A 14,454-nucleotide genomic window follows, 5' to 3' on the forward strand; every position below is an offset into this window, starting at 1 on the left:
CGTAGCGTAAACGCTGCAGAATTTTCGCCGCAAAAAATCTGCAGCATTTACAGTAACAGCAAATAAATGAGATCTGAACAAATCTCACGCACACACTGCAGAAAAAATCCTAAGGGAAAACGTTATAAATTGACCTGTGGTGCGTACTTCATTGCTCTTTTGTTGCGGTTTTCCCCCATTGAATTCAATGGGGAGGTAAAACCTGCAACAAATGACAAATGTTGCGACTTTTGCGGCGGGAAGCGCTGCGATTTCACTGCAAAGATCACAAATAATAAAAAAAACAGTGGCAAAAAAGAGAAAGGTCCAGCGATGTATGGTATAAGTGGGGGAAACTCTGTTTCCACTTTATTGAAGATAATACACCGACAAACAAAAAATCCAACAGAATGACGGATAACACCAGGAGAATAACGAGGTGGTTGAAATGGCAAGAAATGAAGCCTACGCGTTTCAAGCACTGGCTGTGCTCTTAATCATGGCCATTTGGAAACTGTATAGCTGTATTATTTGTAATATTAATCCATGTAGTATGGTGGTATTATCTATGCATATAGGTTGGTGATGTTTGACAACGTACTGGGGCATTATTTGGACACTAAGTTGTGGGTAATATATGGGACTATATTTTTTGCAGGATTGCCCTGAATTTTCTGGGTCCCACACAATGATTAGATCAAAGTCTCCGACCTATGCATCTCACGGTATGTTCACATGCAGTGACCAAAATCGTCTGAAATTACGGATTTTCAAGCGAAAACAGTTCCTAATTTTCAGCCGTTTTTGGAGCTGTTTTTCAATAGAGTCAATTCGAGGTGTAAAACGTACCCTAAAGGTGTCCTGTATTCTAACAGGGTGTATTATTTCAGCTAGGTGCACAATTACTTTGGACCTTAAAAAAAACAAAAAACCTCATGTTTACTGATCAAAGAACAGAAGGAGCTCAACAAAAATAGAAACGGAGAGCTTTTCCTTTATGTGCACAGGACTTACTATTCCAATTTTAGAAGGAAATTACAAGCTGCAAACACAAAATTTCCCTGTGGCTTCCAGGTGGAACTTAAAGTGCAGCTAAACGTTTAACAAACTTCTGACATGTTATAGTGACATGTCAGAAGTTTGTATTGGTGGGGGTCCGAGCACTGAGACCCCCACCGATCGCTAAAACGAAGCAGCTGAAGCGCTCGTGCGAGGCCTCACGCTTAGTTTCTGTTCGGCTTTTTCCGGAAATGAATATATCGGTGTACGGACTCAATAGAAAGTCAATGAGCCCGTACTCCGATACATCGGCTTTCCGGAAAAAGCCGATCAGACACGAAGCGGCTGAGCGCTCACACGGCAGATTTTGTAGCATGAATAGCAGATTTCTTCAATTGGAACTTGCACAAATCCATGCGCTTCTTGTAGAAACAAACCCATTCACATGGAATACATTTTTAACCGCAGAAAATGATGCAACAAAATCTGTCGCGTGTGACTGCACCCTAAGGCTGGGTTCACACGTAGCGTAAACACTGTGGAATATCGTTCTGGATATTCTGTGGGGAAATTCTGCAGTGCTTTCCCAACATAAATTTACATGCTGCATATTGAACATCCATACAGCAAGTCAATTTCCACACGTCTTTTGTGCAGGTTCTTTCCGCAGCATGTGGATGAGATTTTTTGAAATCTCATCCACTTTGCTGCTACTGTAAACGCTGCAGAATTTCCGCACTAAAAATTCGGATAGAAATTCCAAGTGTTCACGCTGCGTGTGAACTTACCCTAAGGCTGGGTTCACACGACCTATTTTCAGGCGTAAACGAGGCGTATTATGCCTCGTTTTACGCCTGAAAATAGGGGTACAATACGTCGGCAAACATCTGCCCATTCATTTGAATGGGTTTGCCGACGTACTGTGCAGACGACCTGTAATTTACGCGTCGTCGTTTGACAGCTGTCAAACGACGACGCGTAAATTGACTGCCTCGGCAAAGAAGTGCAGGACACTTATATACATTATATGCGAGACACTTATATACATTATATGCAGGACACTTATATACATTATATGCAGGACACTTATATACATTATATGCAGGACACTTATATACATTATATGCGAGACACTTATATACATTATATGCAGGACACTTATATACATTATATGCAGGACACTTATATACATTATATGCAGGACACTTATATACATTATATGCAGGACACTTATATACATTATATGCAGGGCACTTCTTTGCAACGTAATTTGAGCCGTTCTTCATTGAACTCAATGAAGAGCAGCTCAAGATATACGAGCATCACAGACGCCTCGCATAATACGAGGAGGAGCATTTACGGCTGAAACGACGCAGCTGTTTTCTTCTGAAAACAGTCTGTCATTTCAGCCGTAAATGACAGCTAGCGTGTGCACATACCCTTAGGCTGGGTTCACACGACCTATTTTCAGACGTAAACGAGGCGTATTATGCCTCGTTTTACGTCTGAAAATAAGGCTACAATACAAATGAATGGGCAGATGTTTGCCGATGTACTGTGCAGACAACCTGTCATTTACGCGTCGTCGTTTGACAGCTGTCAAACGACGACGCGTAAAAATACAGCCTCGTCAAAAGAAGTGCAGGACACTTCTTTCAGACGTAATTTGAGCCGTTCTTCATTGAACTCAATGAAGCGCAGCTCAAAATTTATGGCTGTCAGAGAAGCCTCGCAAAATGCGAGGAGGAGCTTTTACGTCTGAAACGAGGCAGCTGTTTTCTCCTGAAAACAGTCTGTCTTTTCAGACGTAAAAGCCTGCTACCGTGTGCACATACCCTAACAGTCCTAGAGACTGTGCTACATGCTTTGCAGAAATGGTATAAACAGTCTGAACATAATGTAGCAAAAATTGTCTCCCTAGATCCGGTAGTACCCGCAGTCTTGCTGTAAAGCATCTAATACAATAAATGGGATTACTACAGGAAGATGCCCCTGGCTAATAAGCTACGGAAACAGATTTTGCGCTCTTTCTGTGCAGTATGCAGCATGGACCCCGGGAGGCTGCAAAAAAATGTAAATAAAAAAAAATAATTACAAATGAAATATATTGAAGACCTGACCAGCAATGTAAGTCCTACATAATTTTCCGAAATCTATTCACACCTATTTCCAATGCTTCCTAAATGTCATTAGCATAGCAGCCCATCTCCATGTACTTCTGTTAGTCCATAGTTGTGCAAAATAGCGACAAAATGTGATGAGGCTTGATATACAACTAATGCATTGGGCAAATGGACACGCTGCCTAAAATGTATGGACACCCACCGGTAAATCTCATGTATAATTTGGACTATGTTCATCTTTTCCTGATGTTGAACTGGAAGATGCATTATAATATGCAAAAAATTATACTTCATGGACCTACCTGATTTTTTGGAGTAGTGACTGCTTATCTTGTGCTGTTGCTAGGTGCCCCGAATAATACACCGGGAAAAACATAATGTTCCAATTGGTTGAGAACCATGTCATAAAGAACGGGCAGTAGAAGTTCTTATATGTGATTTTTACTATCTGAGTGGTTCCGACCCAAGAAGATGACACTGAGAGCACTATCAGGAATCCCCAAACAAATTTCAAAAATGTGGAGGTACATGACTGACACCGGGATTTTTCATGGTTTTCGGGGTTATTTTCTGCATTCGCTTGTGTTCCGTCTCCACCTGGAAAATAAACAGATATTTTTTTTGTCATATTCATAATGAACAATAACATTAGATTCTTATTTAACTTTGTTTTAGAAACTATACTGCATTTAATTATGTTCATAACTATAGTGTGGCTATTAGCCTTTTTTCATGTGCCTATCCCTAGGATATGCTATTATTGCGTAATGTGTGATCAGGTCTAACCACTGGAACCCCCACGATCTTGAGACTAAAAGGGCACTCAAAGGGGTGTCGCAGCCCCTTCCTAAATTGGTTAGACATTAGACATAGCGCCCTCCCCCCCTCCCCCATGGACTATGACTGGTATGAGGGTATGTTCACACGTAGTCAACAAAAACGTCTGAAAATCCAGAGCTGTTTTCAAGGGAAAACAGACCCTGCTTTTCAGACGTTTTTATTACCAACTCTCATTTTTCGCGCCGTTTTCGCAGCGTTTTTTACGTCCGTTTTTGGAGCTGTTTTCATTGGAGTCTATGAGAAAACAGCTCCAAAAACGTCCAAAGAAGTGTCCTGCACTTCTTTTGACGAGGCTGTATTTTTACGCGTCGTCGTTTGACAGCTGTCAAACGACGATGCGTAAATAACAGGTCGTCTGCACAGTACGTCGGCAAACCCATTCAAATGAATGGGCAGATGTTTGCCGACGTATTGGAGCCGTATTTTCAGACGTAAAACGAGGCATAATACGCCTCGTATACGTCTGAAATTTGGCCGTGTGAACATACCCTTACAGTTCAGCTGCAGCTCAGCTCCATTCACAAGGATGGGGTTGTGGTGGGTAAAATGATGAAGGGGCTGGGGTGCTCCATCTCTTCGACCATTCTTGTCATGGAGGTCACAGTGGTTGGCCCTATACTGATCACACATTAAATATTGATGGCATATGCCATTAATCCAGTCCCACTTAACCCACGTAAAAGTGAATGGGGCTAGGATATTGCAAGATAAAGTTCAATTATATCCTATCTACTTCTTGGATATAGTTAACTTTCTGACTTTCAGTTAGGTTATTTATTTTAATATATTATTTTATTTCCAAATTAACCCAAAATAACAGAGCAAAATAAAGAATATGCTCTAGATGAGTTAACTGTCTGGATCTTGCACGGTTAGAGAGATGGTTTGGCTGTTAATGGTAAAATCATGAGAGTTCAAGAGAAAAATTAATCCCACTAGACTGCGCTGTTCCTCCCCAGTGAAAAAATCCGGTGGGTTACGTCGGTCAAAGGTCACTGGTATTATTCCAATAACTTCTAGGCAACTACAGTATAATTACGTTGTCAGTTTATTGTTGTGTTTTTTTAAAATGATAAAAAGGAGAGCTACGCGTTTCAAGACCGGACCGGATCTCTTCATCAGGCTTGGAAAAAACACAATGACGGTCAATGAGTCTAGTGGGATTCATTTTTCTCTTGAACTCTCACAACCTATGGCTAACGGAACCCTACGAGTCACCGGAAGAATCCCAGGCTGCGGACCTCCTTAATCCATTTTACCAGCAAGGACGTTGTGCTCCCAGCACAACGCTATCAGGTGAGCACCGTTCTCTTACCTGATGTTATACATTTAAATACCTTGGGATGATGCACCATGTGCGCCGTACATTTTTTTATTTCTCTATACAGTTAATGGTAAAATCATGGCAGTCGGTTTTATGGTGGACATTCTTTAGTATGTGAGATCTGTCACATACTCTTCTAGTGCTGATTATTTCTGGAGGAATACAAAAGAATCAGACCAACAGCCAACAAAGCCGACAAAAACCAATGATGCCTAAAGGAGTATGACAGCCTCCTATACATTGTTTGTAGATTCTGCCAATTACAGGTTCCACCGCTGTTAATCTAATGTCTATGGACAGCTTCAGTCTACGTGTCTTCTTTGCAGCTGTGAGGTGATCGGTACTGGTTAGCACTTTACAACTGTTCCATTGGTTTTCCATATTTGATATTTTTATTAATAGTTGTATATACCATTTCTCTTCAATACTACTCGGGGAAACAGCTCAAAGACGCAATACCTACAAGGTCATGTAACAAATCAGCACTCAAGTCACATGCTAAAGATGTCAATTTGTCATATGAAAGCGCCATCTATTATTCATTTATTATGTCAAATTATTTTTCCCTGAACCACAGCTGTAGTCTTGGAAAAATGGACTAATTCTCATGCAGAGTTCATCTCCTGTGCATTGTAACATCTCAGGGAGAACCAATATCGTGTATTTTACCATGAATCATCCTTTCGTTACAATTTCCTGTGCCCAGAGCGACACTTGTCATTAAATGCTATTCAGACATGATATAGTCATCATGGAGTATTATTAATAAAAAATAATATCTAGAAATACATACAGCACAACATTTTGTTAGAGTGGGTCATCACAACTTCTTTCTGTAGTTAATAGCGGGGGGGGGGGGGGACGCGGGACTGGAATTCACCTTTATTCATTACCTCTCAGCTCCCGAGGCCGGTATCTATTGGAATCAATGGACACCCACTGATTTTAAAGGACGTCCTGCAATGATCTGTATTACTTGTAGGACACAGCAGGGAACATTATCCTTTTCCATGTGATTTCTCTACCGACAGCAGCGAAACACTAGGGGTCCCAGCAAGTAAACCTCCAGGGCTCAGCTTGACTCCAAGGACCCACAAAATGAAAAGGGCTCATCTAAACAATACAACCACTTTAAAAAAAGCAATAAAAATAGTTACAGCTCCATTATCTAAATGCCATATTTTGTTTATATAGCCCAATGTGACATATAAAAATAAAACTAAATATAAAATAGTCAGACTTTAGAATTAGAGTCCATTTATTAAATATCTAAAGTCTGCACCCACTCAGGGGTGGGCATACCATATGTGCAACCTGGGCAGTTGCCCCAGGGGGCCTGTAGGCAATAAGAGGCCACACTCTCATGAACTTATCAGTTATAAAGTAAGGGCACCACATGGCGTTCCAGCACAGGGCTCCTCCATTGCCATAAAATTACTCCTATGACTTTTTTCAGACAACTTGCACTTTTATTCAACTTCAAGACTTAACGGTATTACCATGCAGAGTTGATGCCATTAAGTATTCTACCTCTCGTCTCAAGTTTTGCTGTTTAGATTCTAAGGCTGCCTATCCACGATATACGGTTTTTTGAAAATACGATGTCCAAAGCAATTTTTCCATAATGAAAATAGTTTGAGTCTTAACATTTATAGATCTTTTGAACAATTGCGATCTAAAAAAAATATATATACTGATAGGTTAATTTGGAATTTAGATTGTGAGCCTCAGATGTGTGGAATATATTGGCGCTATATAGATGAATATAATAGATAAATGTTATTTTAATATTTCTTAAGTATTAAGACAATTAAAAACAACGATTTGCAGTAAATCAGCTTTCATTAAGTTTGTAAAAAATAACAATAAAATTGTACAAATGTTAGCAGCACTGTGCTCATTAACATGGACGTAGTCATACTGTCCCATAGTGATATAAGCAAAGGATTCTGCATTACATAGGAGAACACGAACTATAGACTGACAGCTGTCTAAATGACAGACATTTTAATGGAATAACCTTCAAGCAGAAGACAAAGTGCATATGGGAGGAAAAGGAAATGAGAAGACGGGAGGAAAGGAGGGAAAAAATGGATTGTTTTCCCCAGCAAGAACCTCTTATCAGTTGAAGAGAAATAGTTTCCAATTCTGGGAACAGGTCAAGTATCCCTTGATACCCATGAAAACATATCTGGCGATACCCTAACGGACTCCCATTGGTACCAGAGCCTCCAAAACAGTCAGATCTTCTCAAAAGTATCAGTTGCTACCAGGTTCCATTATGCAAATACGATTTAGAGTTTCTACAAGTCTTAATTTAGGAGGTTCCTTGGTAGACTTCTAATGCCTAGGTATTACAGTACTTGCTGCCCCCAAGATGTGTCCAAGGGGACCTTTCATCACCTTTGATAGGGAGACTGGTATTAAGGATAACAGAGCAATTTCTGGGGCTATTGTAACATTCCTGAATCAGACCCAGAAGGTGGAGTACAGAGGTCCAGAAACTTTTTACCAGTTTGCAATTTTACAGAGTATGTAAGTAGGTACAATCAGATTGTCCTCATCTCCAGTAAACATTGGAAGATGCGAGAAATATCCTGCAAATGTGTTCTGGGCATCTGTAACAAATAGCAAACAATGTAACATTTCACTCCTGAATTCTGCATGATATCGAGAATCGATGAGTAAGTTAGAATTTTTATTGAGTTCCTTTTGGTAAAAATTGTATTCAGATCTTTTTCCCATTTAAGAATAAATAATAAGCAACAATTTAAACCAACCTTAATATATACACTCCTCAGCATTGAAATTACAACACCAAGAAGGACAAGCCATAAGGTTATGCAAATCAAGGAAGTATCAGGTGTCACTAAGATCTGCAAATGATCAATCGGTGGCATGTGGGAGCGGCATGAAAGCCAGATTGAAAGCAACGTTTTTGGCCACATAAACCTTAAAAATCGGATCAAGTGGTGTGGGATGATTGTGCGATGCCTCCTGTTCGTCAACGTGCCAGTTATCGCCACTTGTCACAAACCAAAAGGGACAGAATCCTTGAACTGAGAGACCTTGGTTTATCACTCTGGCAGATCTCTACGTGCCTTGGCCGAGATGTCAGCATTGGTCAACTTTGCATCTCCCAGAAGTTGGGACAACAACAATGAACGGGAATAACAGCAAGAGGTGTGCAAAGCCGAATCCCTGCACGGATGGATCGTCTGATTGGAAGAATGGCGCGTAGTGATCCATTCTGTGCTGCAAGTGAAAATGGACATTACATCCCAAGCCTAGGGCGGCAACCAGAATCGACACAAACCATCAGAAGGCGTTTTCACGACACTGGGCTACGAGCCAGACGTCCAGCTATGGGTGTTCAATTGACCACACGCCACCACTCTCAAAAGCTATCATGGTGCACAGCAAGATGGCAATGGAGGCTGTAATGGAGATCTTTCCTCTTCAGCAATGAGTCCTGCTTTTGTCTCAGACACAGAGATAGCTGGAAATTGGTCTGGAGATGACGTGGGTAACACAATGAACAGGCCATCACAAGGGAAAGTCACACGGGTCCTACTTCCAGGATTATGGTCTGGTGTGGCATAATGTGTGGTAGCCGGATCCCTCTAGTCTTCATTTCAGGTACACTAACAGCTCGGCATAACATTGATTTGGTCATGGAACTAGTGGTATGGCCATTTCTCCAAAGTGTCCTAGAAGCTATTTTTCAACAGGACAACGCCAGGCCGCATGTTGCTTGTGCTACTGTGAGCAGCCTGCGTGGCCTAAACGTGCTACCATGCCAGCAGCATCTCCGGATTTGTCTCCCATCAAGCACATCTGAGACGTCATTGGTTGGCAATTGCAAAGGGAGATGCCAGCAGCCAATCTTGATGATTTGCACACCCAAGTGCATTCAGCGGGGCATAACATTTCTCAGGCAACCATTAATGACCGCATTGATCGCATGTCAAGGCGTGTAAGTGCATGTATTTCTGTAAGTGCCGTTCATACTTGATACTAAATAAATTAAGATGTTTGGAATATTTTGTTTTCATTTTTTTATCATTTTCATATCATTAACATTTCTATCGATCCTGTGATTTCCACTATTCCAAAACTTTTCCTTCTTGGTGTTGCAATTTCAATGTTGACGAGTGTATTTTAGGGCTTCTACTATGTGGCTCAATGCAATTTTTTATTTTTTTTGTAAGATTGCCAATGACGGGGTAATGGCTGGGCAGCTTTGTTAAAGTGGTTTTCTAAGAAAGCCATATTAGGTTATTCTGAGTAAATAGGCAGTCTCACGTTCAGAACCCAGAAAGAGTAGAGAGCAGTCACAAAGAGTATATCTCGCTCTAAAGACCCTGGCACAACACATATATTAAATGAACAGCCCCATTGATTTAAATGAGAATTATGTAATGCTTAATTTTCTCTGTGGTGGCGCTGTAGGGAAAGTGAACACTTGCTGCTGTGTTCCCCCACAGATTACAGCAGATGTCTGGATGACCCAGTAGCCGGACACTTTGTGATCTGTTTCTCATTGGGGGATAAACCCTTCGATAAACACAATGCTTCTAGCTTAACATAAAACATGCATGATCAACAGAAAGTTTACTCCCTTATAAATAATTAAATCTAGTCTAAGGAATAAAGTTTATGATGAGGAATCCTGACCTTATCTATATTTACAAGAATACTTCAAGTGGATAATAACATCAGAAAGCAAGGAAAAGTACCAACGTTATACTTTTTGCACTTATTGATCAACTGTTTTTGACTATTCTTTTGTTTTTGCTTTAATTTACCCATATATACAAGTCAATGAAGTTACCCATACAACCTACCTCCCCTGGTTCCCCCGCATTTGCCCCCTTACCCACAATAAACTTTGATTCGGGAGTGTTTCATTGATGTACCATTGAACAAAACAATCCGACTTATACAGGTTAACATATAACTAATACGCCTACATAATTTTCCTTTCCTGATCTTTTTGATTAGAGCTTTGAGGACACCAATGGGGGACTGATTGCTAATCATGAATTCCCAAGAATGGCTATAATTTATACTCTATATGAAGAGGAATAAGTGGAGCCTCTATAAAATGTATAAAGGTCATGTTTGTGGAAACAGTTAAAGGGGTTTTCCAGGGACACACAATTTTTGACCTACTATTCTGTGTAAATATTAAATAAAGTTCCTAATATACATTCTGTATTAAATCTGAACACTTCCCTTCCTATACTCCCTACCTCTGCCCTGCCGGAAGTCCTGCTTTTCATCTGTGTCTTTGTCTCTCCTGACACAGGCTCGTGGACGAGAGTTAGTATACACAGACCTGTGTTGATACCTCACTGACCTATGTAGCGACACAGGGGATGTCTCTAACTTGCAGAGGATTAACAGGAATAATACAGGATGGGTCAATGATACTTTGCGGAGACTCCACGGTGTCCTCTGTTTCAAACGACCTACACAGGGCATCGGCCCTCACATTTATGTTAGCCGGATGGTAGTGGAGCACAAATTGGAACCGGGTGAAGAACAGCGACCACCTGGCTTGACGGGGGTTCAGTCGTTGGGCCGATTGGAGATAGGTGAGGTTCTTGTGGTCGGTATATATCAGGATGGGGTGAGTTGTGCCCTCAAGTAGATGTATCCACTCCTCCAGAGCCAATTTGATGGCCAGTAACTCCCAATCCCCAATAGAGTAATTGCGCTCTGCGGGAGAAAAAAGTCTAGAATAATAGCCACATACCACTGCCTTCCCTAAACCTCTCTGGAACAGAAGTGCACCTGCACCAACAGAGGAGGCGTCCACCTCCAACAAAAACTGTCGAGATACACTACCATTCAAAAGTTTAGGGTCACTTAGAAATTTCCTTATTTTTGAAAGAAAAGCACAGTTTTTTTCAATGAAGATAACATTCAATTAATCAGAAATACACTCTATACATTGTTAATGTGCTAAATGACTATTCTAGCTGCAAACGTCTGGTTTTTAATGCAATATCTACATAGGTGTATAGAGGCCCATTTCCAGCAACCATCACTCCAGTGTTCTAATGGTGCATTGTGTTTGCTAACTGTGTTAGAAGGCTAATGGATGATTAGAAAACACTTGAAAACCCTTGTGCAATTATGTTAGCACCGCTCTAAACAGTTTTGCTGTTTATAGGAGCTATGAAACTGACCTTCCTTTGAGCTAGTTGAGAATCTGGAGCATTACATTTGTGCGTTCGATTAAACTCGCAAAATGGCTAGAAAAAGAGAGCTTTCATGTGAAACTCGACAGTCTATTATTGTTCTTAGAAATGAAGGCTATTCCATGCGAAAAATTGCCAAGAAACTGAAGATTTCCTACAACGGTGTGTACTACTCCCTTCAGGGGTCAGCACAAACAAACTCTAACCAGAGTAGAAAGAGAAGTGGGAGGCCCCGCTGCACAACTGAGCAACAAGACAAGTACATTAGAGTCTCTAGTTTGAGAAATAGACGCCTCACAGGTCCTCAACTGGCAGCTTCATTAAATAGTACCCGCAAAACGCCAGTGTCAACGTCTACAGTGAAGAGGCGACTCTGGGATGCTGGCCTTCAGGACAGAGTGGCAAAGAAAAAGCCATATCTGAGACTGGCTAATAAAAGGAAAAGATTAATATGGGCAAAAGCACACAGACATTGGATAGAGGAAGAGTGGAAAAAAGTGTTATGGACAGACGAATCGAAGTTTGGATCACACAGAAGAACATTTGTGAGACGCAGAACAATTGAAAAGATGCTGTAAGAGTGCCTGACGCCATCTGTCAAGCATGGTGGAGGTAATGTGATGGTCTGGGGTTGCTTTGGTGCTGGTAAAGTGGGAGTTTTGTACAATGTAAAAGGGATTTTGAATAAGGAAGGCTATCACTTCATTTTGCAACGCCATGCTATACCCTGTGGACAGTGCTTCATTGGAGCCAATTTCATCCAACAACAGGACAATGACCCAAAGCACACCTCCAAATTATGCAAGAACTATTTAGGGAAGAAGCAGGCAGCTGGTATTCTATCTGTAATGGAGTGGCCAGCGCAGTCACCAGATCTCAACCCCATAGAGCTGTTGTGGGAGCAGCTTGACCGTATGGTACGCAAGAAGTGCCCATCAAGCCAATCCAACTTGTGGGAGGGGCTTCTGGAAGCATGGGGTGAAATTTCTCCCGATTACCTCAGCAAATTAACAGCTAGAATGCCAAAGGTCTGCAGTGCTGTAATTGCTGCAAATGGAGCATTCTTTGACGAAAGCAAAGTTTGAAGGAGAAAATTATTATTTCAAATAAAAATCATTATTTCTAACCTTGTCAATGTCTTGACTATATTTTCAAGTCATTTTGCAACTCATTTAATAAATATAAGTGTGAGTTTTCATGGAAAACACAAAATTGTCTGGGTGACCCCAAACTTTTGAACGGTAGTGTACATCAGGATGATAGAGGTTTGAGGCTGATGTGAAGACACTCAAGGCTATTGAATGCAGATTCTGCCTCTGGAGTCCACACCTTGGCGTTCATACCTTTTTGGTGAGGGTAGAGATGGGAGCCGTCAGTGAAGAGAAGTTTGGTATTAACTGCTGATGGACCTCAAGCCTTGATGACGTGGCCATTCCAGGACGGGCTTTACCTTCTCATGATCCATCTTGAGGCCTTGGTCTGAGATTAAGTAGCTCAGGAAGGGTAGAGAATTCTTCTCAAAAATGCACTTCTCCAGCTTGTCATACAAACGATTCTCCCTTAATCGCAGCAGAACTTGACGGACATTCCTCCGATGAGTCGTCGGATCTGGAGAAAAAAATCAAAATATCATCGAGATAGACCACAACACAGACAAAGAGGAGGTCTCGAAAGATATCATTGACGAAATCTTGAATGACTGCGGGAGCGTTACACAGGCCGATATTCATAGTGCCTGTCTCAAGTGTTGAATGCCGTTTTCCATTCATCACCCTGGCAGATCCGGTTCAAATTGTAAGCCCCACGCAAGTCTAGTTTAGAAAAAAATCTTAGCTCCTTGTATGCGGTCAAATAGTTCAGAAATTAGCGTCAATGCATATTTGTTCTTGACCGTGATTTGATTGAGACCACGGTAGTCAATGCAAGTTAGAAGAGATCCGTCTTTTTTCTTGACAAAGAAGAACCCGGCCCCGGCCGGGGAGGAGGATTTTTGTACGAAACCCCTCTCAATATTCTCCTTGATATAAACCGACATAGACTGAGTCTCTGGCAAGGAGAGAGGGTATATCCGTCCATGGGGGGACGACGCATTTAGAACCAGTTCAATGGAACAGTCATAAGCACTGTGTGGGGGAAGCATCTCAGCCTCCTACTTGCTGAAGACATCCGCAAACTGAGAGAAATGAGGGGTCAATCTTGCCAATGATTGAAGCAGAGGAGGCTGGACAGGATGGATCTGCAACAGACAGCGACAGCGACATTTAGAGCAATATTGGAGAACCTCTCCGGAATTCCAGTCCAGGACTGGGGCATGTAGTCGGAGCCAAGGCAGGCCCAGTAGGACAGGATTGATGGCTTTAGGGAAAACAAGAAACAAAATAAGTTTAGTATGAAGGGCTCCAAATTGCAGCTTCAGCGGCTTCATTTCAGATTCAATCGGGTTGGGCAGAGGCAGTCCATTCACCGAAGCAACAGCCAACGATGTCTCCAGAGGAACTGTGGGTAACTGGAGAAGATCCACTAGGTCTTTCTGGATGAAGTTTGCTGCGGACCCAGAGTCCAGATTAGCAGAGATCCGGTGCGTCTTCTCACCGGACACTAAGGTCAAGGGGATCGACAATTTTGAAGAGAATTTTTTATTCAGCGCCATTCAATCTAGGGTTGTCTCTCCAACCAATCCTAGGCATTGGAGTCTTTTTGGCTTCTGAGGACACAAATACACAACATGGCCTCCGAGGCTGCAATACAGACAAAGTCCCGAAGTGCATCTGCGTTGTTTCTCCTGGTCTGACAATTTGAACCGGTCCTGCATAGGCTCCTCTGGTGGAACAACTGGTGAGGGCAACAGGGATTGCTGGAAAGTAAGAGCCAGCCTGGCAAATCTTCTCTCCTGACGAACCTCTTGGGATCACTGTCGGATTATCATGTCAATCAGGTGGCAAGAAGAATAAGATCATCCAGGGTAGGTGGCAGATCACGA

General features: G+C 41.8%; 1 protein-coding gene across 4 annotated transcripts in view; it reads right to left on the reverse strand.

The window, feature by feature from the left end:
• The window catches only part of SLC35F4 (solute carrier family 35 member F4), a 131,295-nt gene that overhangs the window by 21,040 nt on the left and 95,801 nt on the right, over positions 1-14,454 (reverse strand). For all 4 annotated transcript variants that reach the window (XM_075843403.1, XM_075843402.1, XM_075843404.1 and 1 more), the window contains one exon: positions 3,404-3,698. In XM_075843403.1, coding sequence (XP_075699518.1) covers positions 3,404-3,698 — 295 coding nt within the window. The remainder of the gene's footprint in view (positions 1-3,403; positions 3,699-14,454) is intronic.

Source organism: Rhinoderma darwinii, chromosome 12 (genome assembly GCF_050947455.1).
Source record: "Rhinoderma darwinii isolate aRhiDar2 chromosome 12, aRhiDar2.hap1, whole genome shotgun sequence".
In the NCBI taxonomy this organism is placed as follows: Eukaryota; Metazoa; Chordata; class Amphibia; order Anura; family Rhinodermatidae; genus Rhinoderma; species Rhinoderma darwinii.